The sequence below is a fragment of the Biomphalaria glabrata genome, chromosome 17 (genome assembly GCF_947242115.1).
Source record: "Biomphalaria glabrata chromosome 17, xgBioGlab47.1, whole genome shotgun sequence".
Lineage (NCBI taxonomy): Eukaryota > Metazoa > Mollusca > Gastropoda > Planorbidae > Biomphalaria > Biomphalaria glabrata.
In genome coordinates this window covers 26,178,630-26,193,988 of record NC_074727.1, presented here as the reverse complement: position 1 = coordinate 26,193,988, position 15,359 = coordinate 26,178,630, and the positions used below count along the sequence as shown (strand labels likewise).

Sequence of the window (15,359 nt, the reverse complement as noted above, 5' to 3'; positions counted from 1 at the left end):
GATTTATGCCCAACAGACGTATCCGCAGGCTAGACAGATGGCCACTCATTGTGGCTTCGTTATCATAGGTTTAACCTTTGCATCACGCTGTTTTGTAACCCCACTCTGGTCAACTCGGCATGGGGGAAGTTCCCATAGAAAGAATAACATTTTTTTTTATTTCACAAATAAAAAATATGCCATGATTGTGAAATTTTCTCTGCAAAAAGTTATACATTTAGGTTTTTTGATTCATTTTCAAACCTTTGCAATTAACTCTTTTATCACTCTATAAGAATGTTTTTTTTTGTTGTTTTTTTTAATTTAGAAAAACATGTTTCCATTGGATTGAGAAAAGATGAATAGAGGGGTATAGAAATTATGGAAGCCAAACCCGAATAATGGACAATTCTAGCTTTATTAAGATAACTATTAGATCTGTTATACTCTGTTCTGTAAATTTTGCTTCAAGGTTAATTAGCTTAACCTTAAAATACCCGCCATTTAAATCTATTATTAGTAAAGGTAACAAGATACCTGGAATTTGCTGTATATCATACAGTTTTATTCTTGGCAACAAAGAGATAAATATTCTTAGTTCTTGCTGCAAGCACATGTTTGATTTCTTTTAAAAGGAAAATAAATCTGCAACAAATCTATTAAAGATTTGCATTTTAAAATGTAAAACTAACTTAAAAAACAACTTTGATCTCTGTAGGAAAACATATTTTTAAAATATCAACAAAGTCAATGTACTGATAGACCTAGATCTAGGTTTAGTCTTTGTTATAAATTTAATCCATAAATGTTGAAAAAGCAGACATCCGTTGACACTATTTGTCAATCAAATATATTAATTTATGTATTTACAAACAAATTTAATTTTGGACACCCATTTGGGGGCCCCCCTCAAGTGGGGGCCTGGGGGGATCTTTAAATTCTCCCCCCACTGCACAGTCCAGAAGTGTTTTGGGAGGGCATTTTAAAGTGGGCTATTCAAATTCAACATATCAAAAACTAGAATTCACAGGCCTAAACAAAAAATTCTAAATGAAGCATTAAAATGTAGGCAAGAAAAGGGTTATGGCCAAAATATTCTGTGAGCATTAATATGTACAGTTGCATTAAAAGAAAAAAGTTTCAGCCAATAAGTCTTTCATAGAGCCTTTTAAACATTTCAAAAATCAAAAAATTGTAATTAGGGGGTGTGGTGATTGAGTGGTAAAGCGCTTGGCTTCTGAACCAAAAGGTCCCGGTTTGAATCTTACTGAAGACTGGAATTTTTTATTTCAGGACTTTATTGAGTCCATCCTATTCTAATAGGGTAAAGGTGGTTGTTTGTTATGCTGGCCACATGACACACTGCTCGTTATCTTTAACTACTGACCTAAGAACAGATGACCTTTACATCATCTGCCTCATAGATTGCAAGTTGTGAGAGGTGGTATAGTTCGTCCATCGTGGTTCGTTGATGACCACTTTGTCATCCAGGAGGCTGAGGTCTTTGCACTGGGGTTTCATGCCTCCTCATGTGGCTGGTGAGACCTGGGTGAGCCCGGAATGTTCGGCCGCACACTGAGCAGGTTATTCCAGCTGGAGCTAGTGTCGTTTGCCTTGCTTTTCTTCTCTGGCGTTTTTCTTCTGCCAGCGTTGTTCTCTTTTCCTCCGCAACCTGTGCGCCAGTTTTCACAGCGCGACACCATAATGCTCTGTCATGTGCCTCTGTCTCCCAGGTGCCTGGGTCTATGCTGAACGGGTACTTTACTACTAACGTCCAATCAGGACATTTTGGAATTTGTCATTATCTATAGTCTTTTGACACAGAGAAGTCTACCTTGGCATGGACATGTCACTTTATGTCAAATGGAAGAATTCTGTAGAATATTTGTATTACACAAATAGCTAACTAGTGTTTAAGAGGGAAGACATATTAGGAACTCCATTTATTACGTAAACACAAGCGGTGTTGCACTGACGCGCTAGTGTGCAAATGTACATATAATACCAATATGTTACAAATTCCTAAATACATCCTCTATGCTTATGCTGAGCTAGTGGAGGGAATCAGACCCAAGGGCCACCCAAGACTAAACTACAAATATATCTGCAAGCAAGAGATGAGAACAACAGGCATCAATGAAAGTTTGTGGGAGGAAATAGGCTAAGATCGGACAGTATGTTGACAGACTGTGCGTTCTGGTATAGCCTTTGTCAAGAGAAAGAAAGCTGCTATATCAGCTAGCCCTAAAACAGATGTATACGCATATGCAAACTGTGACAAACTTTGCTGCTTCAGAAACCCTAATCCTTGGGGATTTCAATGCCCATAACACCATGTGGGGATCCAACAATACCGACACAAGAGGTCGTATGCTGGAGGATATCTTCCTCCAACATGATTTATGCATACTTAATGATGCATCACCGACCTACTTGCACCCAGGAACTGGATCATTCACATGCATTGACCTCACCGTATGCGTCCCCGGACTTCTGGACGATTTTAAATGGTCAGTTAGCAATGATCTACGGGGAAGTGATCACTTCCCAATCATCATTACTAACAATCTCCCTTCATTGGGACGACCTCAGCGGTGGAAACTGAATAAGGCCGATTGGGAACAATTCCAAAAAAGATGCTCTGAGGATATCACAGAAAATATCCTCCATGAACAGAACCCAGCTGATACCTTTGCTAGCAAGCTACTAAGTATAGCCAGGAAAGTTGTACCCCTAACCTCTGCAAATCCAAAACGGCCTAGCAAACCATGGTTTGATACAGTTTGCAAAAGTGCTATTGGTGATAGGAAAAAACGACTGGCTGCATTTATAAAGAATCCTTCCCAGGAAAACCTAAAGCTATTCAGGATAGCTAGAGCAAAGGCTAGACAAACCATACGGTCAGCCAAAAGGAATTCCTGGAGAAGTTTTGTCGGCAGTCTGGATGCCAAAACTTCTGCTAGAGCGGTTTGGAAGGCAGTAAGGCGAATCAAAGGGAAAGAATCAAATGCAATAGGGCATTTGAAAAACCAAGGACGAACTGTCACGTCCCCCAGAGAAATAGCTGACTGCCTTGCATCCTCAATAGCAGAAAAATCATCCACTGCACACTACACGCCAGAGTTCCAAAAAGTCAAAACCAGGGAGGAAAGACACCCCATTGATTTCAGGTCAGAGAACAATGAAGACTACAACAAACCGTTTTCGCTTGAGAAACTGAGGGAATCGCTGGACAAGTCACATGACACAGCGCCTGGAGAAGACGAAATCCATTACCAGTTCCTCAAGCACCTTCCCGAACCCTCATTGGCAGTCCTGCTAGGGGTCTATAACTGTGTGTGGCAAACAGGCGCTTTCCCAAACAGCTGGAGGAAAGCCACAGTTATACCGATACCTAAACCGGGAAGAGACGGCTCTGACCCAGCTAACTATCGACCAATAGCACTAACAAGCTGCATCTGCAAAACCATGGAAAGAATGATTAACAGTAGGCTGGTCTGGTACCTGGAAAGGAATAAAGTGATCTCAAACTACCAGTGCGGATTCCGGCAGGGGCGGACAACAACTGACCACCTGGTAAGGCTGGAAGCTTATATTAGAAATGCATTACTCAGAAGAGAACATCTAGTAGCTGTATTCTTCGATATAGAAAAGGCCTATGACACAACCTGGAAACATGGCATTCTACGTGACCTGGCGCTTATGGGGCTTAAGGGACACATCCCCCGTTTTGTGGAGGAATTCCTGAAAGATCGAAAATTTCAGGTTCGAGTGGGCAACTCCGCTTCTGACACTCATGACCAGGGAATGGGTGTACCCCAGGGCAGCATTCTGTCAGTCACCCTGTTCAACATTAAAATAAATAGCATCATAAATGCGCTGTCCCCTGGCATAGAGTGCTCTTTGTATGTTGATGACTTTGTCATTCTTACTTATGGGAAAAACATGAACACCTTAGAAAGAAAATTACAGTTATGCTTAAACAAAATTCAGGGTTGGGCAAACTATAATGGTTTCAAATTCTCAGATTCCAAAACAGTTAGTATGCATTTTTGTAATCTAAGGGGACTCCACCCAGACCCTGAACTATTTATACACAAAAAGAAGATCCCTGTCGTGAAAACTACAAAATTTTTAGGCCTCACCTTAGATTCCAAATTTAATTTTCTCCCCCACATTAAGGAACTTAAGAAGAAATGCCAAAAGTCATTAAACATACTAAGAGTACTCAGCCATACGGACTGGGGAGCTGACAGAGATACCTTGCTGCTGCTCTATCGGAGTCTAATTCGATCCAAGCTAGACTACGGATCCATAATATATGGAGCAGCAAGGAAGTCGTACCTAAAAATACTGGAACCAATACAAAATGCTGCCCTGCGTCTCTGTCTCGGCGCGTTTCGTACATCACCTATCCCAAGTCTCCATGTGGAGGCTGGAGAACTCCCCATGGATATAAGAATGAAAAAGCTTGCAATGCAGTATATAGTCAAGCTAAAATCCAACCCCACGAACCCTGCTTTTGACTCCATATTTAACCCCACAGAGGTAGAATTATACAATCGAAGGCCTAACGTCATACAGCCGTTGGGCCTTCGAATGAGAGAACCCATCCAAAATTTAACCCCACCCATTGACCAAATCTCTAAAATAGAAACCCCTCAGAATCCTCCTTGGCTAATGAATAAACCCAAATTAAATTTATCCCTCCTTAATTTCAAAAAAGAAAATACAGACCCAAGCATACTACAAGTCCACTTTAGGGAACTGCAGGAGAGCTACGGAGATTGTGGCACCATCTACACAGACGGATCCAAAATGGAGGGAAAGGTCGCGTGTGCCTGCTCCTTTCGGAACAAAACAATCTCCCGTAGACTCCCCGATGGCTGCTCCATCTTTACGGCCGAATTGCACGCAATATTGCTTGCACTTATGGCCGTAAAAGCATCAGAAAGGAGTAAATTTATAATCTGCTCCGACTCCAAATCTGCATTGCAAGCTTTGGGGCGGATGAAGACTGACATCCCATTGGTACATAAGAGCCTGAAGCTGTTGGACCAAATAACAGCCGACCGTAGGGATGTCATCTTCATCTGGGTCCCCTCCCATGTTGGCATTGAGGGAAACGAAGCCGCAGACAGAGAAGCAAAGAGAGCCCTAAATCATGCGGTGTCTGGAACCCAAATTCCCTACTCGGACCTGAGACAAAGTATTGCCTCTGCCACCTATCGAGAGTGGCAGAACCGATGGGAGGCTGAGACTCACAGTAAACTCAGGCAGATTGTGGCGGATGTCAGGTGGCGGCCCACATCTAAGGGTCTGACAAGGCGTGGTAGCACAACCATGTCCAGACTTAGGATTGGCCACACCTACATCACGCACTCTTTTGTACTGAAGAGAGAGGAGCCCCCACTTTGCGAGTACTGTGACTCTCGCCTCACCGTGGAACATATCCTCGTTGATTGCCCCAGATACCAGGATGTCAGGGCGAAATATTTTAGAGCCACTAATCTAAAAACACTATTTAATAATGTCGACCCTGGGAAGGTACTGGGCTTTATTCGGGAAGTGGGGCTATCTACGAAGATCTGATTTCTGAATTTGTGAACATGCACTATTCACATTAGATTTTTACCAAATATTTAAATTTTTACTACCTTTACTATTTTAACTGTGAATAGACCTTGATTTTAATTATATGACTGTATAGAATCTGGCCCTTGTTGTTTAGAGAGAGAGTAGTCCTTAAGGGACTGCAGGCACGACATGGCCTAAATTGTGCCGATGTGCCTCAAATCAACAAATCAAAATCAACAAATCAATCAACAAATCAAACAACAAATCAAATCGAAAATTTCAGGTTCGAGTGGGCAACTCCGCTTCTGACACTCATGACCAGGGAATGGGTGTACCCCAGGGCAGCATTCTGTCAGTCACCCTGTTCAACATTAAAATAAATAGCATCATAAATGCGCTGTCCCCTGGCATAGAGTGCTCTTTGTATGTTGATGACTTTGTCATTCTCACTTATGGGAAAAACATGAACACCTTAGAAAGAAAATTACAGTTATGTTTAAACAAAATTCAGGGTTGGGCAAACTATAATGGTTTCAAATTCTCAGACTCCAAAACAGTTAGTATGCATTTTTGTAATCTAAGGGGACTTTATCCAGACCCTGAACTATTTATACACAAAAAGAAGATCCCTGTCGTGAAAACTACAAAATTTTTAGGCCTCACCTTAGATTCCAAATTTAATTTTCTCCCCCACATTAAGGAACTTAAGAAGAAATGCCAAATGTCATTAAACATACTAAGAGTACTTAGCCATACGGACTAGGGAGCTGACAGAGATACCTTGCTGCTGCTCTATCGGAGTCTAATTCGATCCAAGCTAGACTACAGATCCATAATATATGGAGCAGCAAAGAAGTCGTACCTAAAAATACTGCCCTGCGTATCTGTCTCGGCGCGTTTCGTACATCACCTATCCCAAGTCTCCATGTGGAGGCTGGAGAACTCCCCATGGATATAAGAATGAAGAAGCTTGCAATGCAGTATATAGTCAAGCTAAAATCCAACCCCACGAACCCTGCTTTTGACTCCATATTTAACCCCACAGAGGCAGAATTATACAATCGAAGGCCTAACGTCATACAGCCGTTGGGCCTTCGAATGAGAGAACCCATTCAAAATTTAACCCCACCCATTGACCAAATCTCTAAAATAGAAACCCCTCAGAACCCTCCTTGGCTAATGAATAAACCCAAATTAAATTTATCCCTCCTCAATTTCAAAAAAGAAAATACAGACCCAAGCATACTACAAGTCCACTTTAGGGAACTGCAGGAGAGCTACAGAGATTGTGGCACCATCTACACAGACGGATCCAAAATGGAGGGAAAGTCGCGTATGCCTGCTCCTTTCGGAACAAAACAATCTCCCGTAGACTCCCCGATGGCTGCTCCATCTTTACGGCCGAATCGCACGCAATATTGCTTGCACTTATGGCCGTAAAAGCATCAGAAAGGAGGAACTTTATAATCTGCTCTGACTCCAAATCTGCATTGCAAGCTTTGGGGCGGATGAAGACTGACATCCCATTGGTACATAAGAGCCTGAAGCTGTTGGACCAAATAACAGCCGACCGTAGGGATGTCACCTTCATCTGGGTCCCCTCCCATGTTGGCATTGAGGGAAACGAAGCCGCAGACAGAGAAGCAAAGAGAGCCCTAAATCATGCGGTGTCAGGAACCCAAATTCCCTACTCGGACCTGAGACAAAGTATTGCCTCTGCCACCTATCGAGAGTGGCAGAACCGATGGGAGGCTGAGACTCACAGTAAACTCAGGCAGATTGTGGCGGATGTCAGGTGGCGGCCCACATCTAAGGGTCTGACAAGGCGTGGTAGCACGACCATGTCCAGACTTAGGATTGGCCACACCTACATCACGCACTCTTTTGTACTGAAGAAAGAGGAGCCCCCACTTTGTGAGTACTGTGACTCTCGCCTCACCGTGGAACATATCCTCGTTGATTGCCCCAGATACCAGGATGTCAGGGCGAAATATTTTAGAGTCACTAATGTAGATACACTATTTGATAATGTCGACCCTGGGAAGATACTGGGCTTTATCCGGGAAGTGGGGCTGTCTGCGAAGATCTGATTTATGAATTTGTGAACATGTACTATTTACATTAGATTTTTACCAAATATTTAAATTTTTACTACCTTGACTATTTTAACTGTGAATAGACCTTGATTTTAATGATATGACTATAGAATCTGGCCCTGTTGTTTAAAGAGAGAGTAGTCCTTAAGGGACTGCAGGCACGACATGGCCTAAATTGTGCCGATGTGCCTCAAATCAAACAAACAAACAAACCTTTAGGGACTGCAGGCACGACATGGCCTAAATTGTGCCGATGTGCCTCAAATCAAACAAAGAAACAAACAAACCTTTTATTACACTAAAAATTTATATCTTTTTTTAAACTAAAGTAATTTTGTATGCTACCTGTGTGTACAGTTTATGGTGGCGTTTAAAAGCTCTAGAACTAACGGCACCAAAACTAATTAATTTAATAGTTAATTGATTTTAATTACACGCACCCACACACCCAAAGTCGCATGACCATTGGGGCTTTTCGCAGTGGCACATGACAGGAACTAATCAACAGGTGTAGTGTGGAAATCATTTTGGATTACTTTATTATTTTCTTCACTTTCAAGTGGTTAAAAAAAAATCTAAAAAAATCTAAAATCAAATTTGTGGGGAAAATCAGTTCTGGTCTTGGCAGTGGTTTCTAAAAAAAAAACAACAAAAAAAAAGCGTTTTATGGATGTTAATCAAACAGCTTTATTATGTAGAAAAATTAAAAAGTTCCCCTTTCAGACCTTGTGGTCTATAGGGCAGATGATATAAGGGTCATCTGTTTATGTGGCCTATGATTAACAAGGTTGTTATGTGGCCAGCACACTGACCAACCGCCTTTACTTTTCCCCAACTAATGTCAGGTACCCATTAGAGCTGAGTGGACAGAGGCGCCCAAAGATACGGAAATTAAAAATCCTAGTCTCCACCAGGATTTGAACCCCATACATTGGTTCGGAAGCCAAGTGCTTTACCACTCAGCTACCATGCCTCCCAGCTTTAATATGTATTGCAAAGTAATTTTATCAAATCAAAATTCCTTCAATGAAAGTGACAGTGGACTAACATTACTTTATAACACTATCTTTCATCCCTTTTTGTCCTGCAGAGCTACTCAAGTCTGTCATTGGCATTAAACAAAGTGAAGATATGGTGGATCTGTTTCTAAATAGCATTGAAAAACAGCAACTAAACAAGTGAGCAATTTTTTCTAAATTTATTTTTCACACTTTTTAACCTAAATTATTAAAAAATTATAATTACTATTTTATAATTGTCTCAAGCCTACCAAAAATTAGCATCAATGTAATGTTAGTTTGTGTCACCAATTATCCATCTTAGGCCATTATGTCTACAATACTGTAAGAACCATCACTATCCAGTCTCACTTCAAGCACACCATCCGTCTGTTTTTACCGGTATCATTGTATCACTGTCTAGTGTTTCTGGTCTCTCTCTCTATAGCATTATTATCCGAGCATTGTTTTTCTCTTCTATAACATGTCTGCATTCGTCATCATACCATCTGATTCTCCTGTTCCTCTGCTTAAATCTGACTACCTCTTCTGCTGCTCTTTTAATAGTAGGTTTTATTTTCTCCCATTGGTAATTTATGTTATGGCTTTGATTGTCCTATTTCAATGTTGTTAGTTGTGTTTGGAGTGCAACTCTGTAAGTATCTGCCACAAGTGGGTATTTTGTAAGTTTTTAACAATCATATTGTTGTGTTCTTTTTCTTTAGTGATTGTATAGAGTACTTACTCGTTTTCCAAATTTGGCTTTTACAAGTAGGTGGTCTGAGTCAGCATCTGTTCCTCTAAAACCTCTTACAACTAGTATATCAGATCCGTGCCTCTTGTCTATGAGTATAGGATCTATTTTATTTCAGGTGTTTCCATCAGGTGAGATCCAGCTTGCTTTGTGAATATTCTTCTGTTGGAATTTAGTGCTGCTGATAGACATTCCTTTTCCTGAGGCAAAATGCACTAATCTTTGTCCATTATTGTTGGTCTCTTCATGTAAGCTTCCTTTGCCGAGTGTTAGTATTAATGAAGCTTCTTTTCCAAGTTTTGCCACTGAAATCAACAAGTACTATTTTGATGTCATGCATTTTTGCCTCATTATAAATTCTTTCTAATCCATTAGTAGGGGCAAGGAATTACCAAAGAATATTATATAGTTAGTCCATTGTGGTTCTATGATGACCACTTTTGTCATCCAGGGGGCTGAGGGCTTTGCACTGGGGTTTTGTGCCTACTAATGTGAAATGTTTGTCTGCACACTGGGCAGGTTATTCCAGCTGGAGCTAGTATCATAGGCCTTGCTTTTTTCTCTAATGCTTTTCTTCTGCCAGCACTATTTCCTTGTCCTCTGCAATTTGTGTGCCAGTTTTAAAAGCGCAATGCCATGGTGCTCTGTCATGTGCTTCTGTCACCCAGGTGGCAGAAAGCAGAAGCTTTGAGGGTGTCCCTGAAGCATTTTCTTTGTCCACCTTGTGAGCACTTTCCTTCCCTTAATTGGCCATACAGGAGACATTTAGGGATGCAGCGGTCTTCCATTCTGCAGATGTGTGGTTCAGTTTTTTTTCATGTTTTCTATATATTGTCCACGTCTCTGAGGCATGTAGCAATGTAAGGAGGATGACATCTCGATAGACCCTAGCTTTGTGTTCGTGGTGATATCTCATCTATTCCAGACATACTTAGACAGTCTGCACTGACCTTGGCTATACGCAGGTCAATTTCATTATCGAACTTTCCATTTCTAAAGAGTGTGCTGCTAAGATAGGTGAATCTTTCCACTGCATTTATACCATGTCCATTAATCTTAATGCTTGGATCCAAGTAAGCTTCTTTTTTGTGTTTATAGTGAGGCCAAAGTCTGAACATTCTCTTGAAAAGTCACTATAGGTAATAAATTACTTTGTTTGGTATCTCAAACAAGAGAAAGAAATAGTACTTGACTGAAGTGGGGGTATAAGCTGAAGTAGTCTCCTTTATAGATTGTTGTCTTAGGCTTATAATAAATTTAATTACATGACTGATCCAAACTAATTGATACACTTAACATGAGCTTTGTTTTTATTAAAAAGTATTTTTTTTTGTATTTTACTTGTTTAAACCTGATATTCAATAGAAGTGAGTTTATACTAAAATTGTAGTCTGTTTGTTTAAGGATCAAGTTCACTATACATTTGTAATTTGTAATTTATGTGACAAAACAAAAGAAACATCAATATTTTATTCACATTTCATAGCTTGATTTGCATATTATTTTGGAAAGATGAAGCAGACAAAACAGTTTCATGATTCTTCGCACCTTCTCAAGATGTCCCTAACAGTGGCTAGCAAGGGATTTGGGCGTCTGGGTGGCTTGACCTCTTTAACATTTTAACATTCAACATCATGACATGATTTAATGTACTTAATAAGTATATGTCTAATGTGTGGAATACATGTAACATGGTCACTAAGTTACATAACAACATGAACAGCAAGATAACATGGCATTGGCTTAATATTCAATGTAAAAAAAAATTCTGACACACATTTGGGGGGTCGGGGGGGGGGGGGGATTTTCACCACCTCCCTAGCTACACCACTGGTTCCTAAAGTGAATGTGAGAGAATTTGAACAAGAAAAACATAAAAAATACTTTAAAAAACAATAAAGCTCATATCAATTAGTTTGGATCAGTCATTTCTAATAGACAATAAGTGTCCTCGATTAGAAATATTTTTACCAATTGTTTTTGTTTAGCGCTATTTCATGCTTTTAGCTTTCTCAATACGTTATGATCCTATCACTTATCTAGACCAGTTTAGAAAGGGGGGGAGGAGAAAGAATTGGGTATCTGGATGAATTTTACCCTAATCCCATTTTAAAAAAATAAAATAAATGACATGAATTTGAGCTTATGGCTCAAGCCGACACACTAAACACTCTGTTTATGAGGCAAATATAAAGATTGTATAGTTATCTATTGTTTGTTGCAAACTTACTTTAAAGGAGTGACTTATGAAGGGGACTAATTCAGCTTATACCAACAGTTCAGTCTAGTACAATTTCTTTCCCTTATTTGATATACCTAACATTATTAATTACCAATAGTCAATTAACAAATACATTAATTTTTAAAATTGATTCTTGTGTTGTCAGGTAAAAGAAATAATTGTGCAAAATTTCTGCTTAATCGGAGATTGGGTGTCAGAGAAATAGCATGTACAAACTTTTTACTTGACAGACAGGGTGAATTGATATAAGCTTTGTAATAAAATAAGAAGTACAGTAGTCATTTTCCTCAAGTACATGGTTTATTTCATTTTATAGGACAAATAAATTGTAGTTGTTTTTTTTCTTTTTCAGGCATTTCCTGTACACTTGTATGGATGTATTTATAGAAGAACTGTTTCCTGAAATCACAGCTACAGATTTTCTTAATATGCTGTTTCTTCAATTAGAGTTTTGATATATATATATATATATATATATATATATATATATATATATATATATATATATATATATATATAACTTTTTACTGTTTTTACTGACTTTTTAATATTCTTGGCAGGTACTCTTATTGATGTTTTGGTTATATGTTTCATATATACTGTCCCTTATTTCACTTTATTTATTTCACCATTTACTCTCATTAAAAATTTGGTTCTTTAAGCTGCCTTTATATATGTAATATGTATGCAGCATGTTTGGAATTGGTGTGAACTGATAGGGTTTACCTATAAAATATGTTCTCTAGGCACCACATCAAAAATAAAAAAACTGTAATGAATTGATTGTACTGTTTTCAAGGACTAAATGTCACCTTTTGACTATTATACTCTTTCCACAAGTAACACTTCACAAAAGTAACAAACTAATGCAGCAATGATCTCAACTAATTGCTCATTTGCCAGTATACAATATATGTATTTCCTTAAATGTTTAGCTCTTTTACAGGACCTGTGTCTTCTAGCATCATCTTTGTTCGGAGTAACTTTGTTCGGAGTAAGGGTAGCTCAGTAAATGAAGGACTATTGTTTGTTAACTGTTTGTATTATATGTGCTTCTTTTTAGTTGTTTTTTTTTTTAGAAAGTATTTATTGTTGAATGATATAGCCTGACCAAAATAATTTCATTGGCTGTGATTATTTTTTTTGTCATTCCATTTTATTAGTAATGTTGATATTTAAAAAAGAAATTGTACATAATTTACTGGTCATTATAAAGTGGTGCAAATAAAGAACATAATAGGAATTGGCCTTTTCTTAAAAGACATTTTATTGAAATAATTGTTTAAAAATTATAAAGTTCCATTAATATATATTGCAATAGATTTTAGTCACTTGATAAAAGTAACTAATGGTTGAGTGGAATAAGCTGTTTAGCTACCTTCAAGATGAACAAGTCCAAGACCCGACTGGCTGAGCGCCTAAAGACAGCATGGTAACCTTCTCGCATTTGCCTGTCCCATACACACACACACACATATGTCCACAAAAGATATTGGACCATAGTATCTTCTTATCTTATATAATACAGAAGTTACTTCAAAAAAGAAGATGATTACATCATACGCGTCATGCATATTAACCAAAGACTTAAATTCTGCCAAGTCACTGGTTTTCCAGGCTAGCTCAGGCAACCCATTCTATGTTCTAATAGCACTAGGGAAGAAGGAGTATTTGTACAAATTTGTCCTAGCAAATGGGACGAGGAATGTGCCTTTATCTTCTTATCTTATATAATACAGACGTTACTTCAAAAAAGAAGATGATTACGTCCTACGCGTCATGCATTTAGTCATGCATATTAACCAATGACTTAAATTCTGCCAAGTCACTGGTTTTCCTGGCTAGCTCAGGCAACCCATTCCATGCTCTAATAGCACTAGGGAAGAAGGAGTATTTGTACAAATTTGTCCTAGCATATGGGACGAGGAATGTGCCTTTATCTTTGTGTCTTTCAGAGTATTTTATTAAATTTTGTTTTTGTATTTGAAGATTATGGTTCAGTGATTTATGTATAGTTGCTACTTTGCTTTTGAGTCTTCTGTCCTGAAGGCTTTCTAAAATTAGTGATTTTACTAAAGGTGTTACTCTGGTTAAGTGTGAATATTTGTTTGTTATGAAACTCCCTGCTCTATCTTGTGTCTGTTCCAGTTTCTTAATGTTATCTTGAGCTGAGGGGTCCCAAACGGAGGATGCATATTCTATTATTGGCCTAACCAAGGTTAAATAACATTTTTGTTTTATGTTCTTATTTGATTTATAGAAATTTCTTTTAATAAATCCTAATGCTTTGTTTGATTTTTTTATAGTTTCATCAATATGTGGATTCCATGACAGTTTTTCATTTATTATAACACCTAGGTATTTTGCGTTTTTAGTCTGTGTTACTGGTTTGCCATGAATAAGATAAGTGGAATTAATTTGTTTTAGTTTTTTTGTTACTCTTAACAACTGACATTTTTCTAGGTGGAAAGACAGGCTCCAATTTGATTCCCATTTCTGTAATTTGTTCAAATACTCCTTCTTCCCTAGTGCTATTAGAGCATGGAATGGGTTGCCTGAGCTAGCCAGGAAAACCAGTGACTTGGCAGAATTTAAGTTTATTATCTAAACCTAAAAATTATTTCGTTTAATAGTTTACTTTATAATCCCATTCATTTAACAAAGCGATCGTTTGTAATAGATATGTATGTATCAGCTTCGGGTAAACCCATTTTCGCAAAACTATTTTCGTAGCGAAAGAGAAAAACTTGAAAGGCTCATTAGCTAAGTTTAACATACATCTAGATCCAATCCACTAGATTAGAAAACACAAACTTAGACCCGCAGGCCGCGGGTAATGTCAGGCTAGTATATATATATAAGGCTTGTCTTCGGCGTTTGTCCTCGGCAGAAGATTTTCTTTTGGTCTCAAATATGTATTCCGCGGCCTTCGTGAGTGACCTCTAGCTGTCTGGTTCCGACGCCGCATGCAGCCAGGTGCTCTCTTCTATGTCAGCCAAGGAAAGTTGACGTCTGAGCTGGTCTTTGAAGCGTTTCCGTGGGGCGCCTCTGTTACGTCGACCACCTTTTAGCTCAACAAAACAGACTGCCTTTGGCATACGTTCGTCTCCCATACGGGAGAACATGTCCAGCAAACCTCATGCGACACTGTCACAACCTCACTAAGTGGTCGACTCCCAGTTCGGCATAGGATTTCCTTGTTTGAGACCCGATATCTATGAGTTGTATAACTTACTCATAAAATCTGTCTTAGCCATCTTTGTTGAGCTACATTTAGTCTTTTTTTTTTTTTCAATTTCGGCAGATGACTTTTATGTTATTCACTGCTCTTTATTAATGGAGCCCAGCGAATGGTAGAAATGTGTAACCTCTCTTGGCAACGCTTATGGAATTAGATTTATATCGAAAGGGGAAGTTTTTTCGTCATAACCAATATAAAATTCGGTGACTGTAGATTGCTTTAGAATAATATTGATGAGGGGGGTTTCAACCTCAAAAGTATCTGTAGGGGGATTTTAAACTCAAAACCATCTGGAGGGGTTTTAAACTTAAAGCCCTTTGGAGGAGGGGGGGGATCCCCCCCCCTCATTGGCCTCATTCAGTCTTGAAACGACTATGGTTCATCTCGAACACTTTTTCATATGGTTGTGGAGCCCTATTTTGGAGACACTGCCGTCCACATTTATTGCATGTTAAGGTGGCTTTCTCTTTGG

The 15,359-nt window shown here is 38.9% G+C and overlaps 1 protein-coding gene across 4 annotated transcripts in view; it reads left to right on the top strand.

The window, feature by feature from the left end:
* Nucleotides 1–12,889, top strand: part of LOC106052420 (sorting nexin-19-like) — a 58,385-nt gene extending 45,496 nt beyond the window's left edge. For 3 of the 4 annotated variants that reach the window (XM_056015570.1, XM_056015572.1, XM_056015571.1), the window contains exons 11-13: nt 8,743–8,830; nt 11,999–12,129; nt 12,166–12,889. In XM_056015570.1, coding sequence (XP_055871545.1) covers nt 8,743–8,830; nt 11,999–12,101 — 191 coding nt within the window. In that variant the 3' untranslated portion in view covers nt 12,102–12,129; nt 12,166–12,889. Of the gene's footprint in view, nt 1–8,742; nt 8,831–11,998; nt 12,130–12,165 lie in introns of those variants that run through there. The other variant, XR_008775620.1, reaches the window with a different exon arrangement.
* Nucleotides 12,890–15,359: the final 2,470 nt, after the last annotated feature.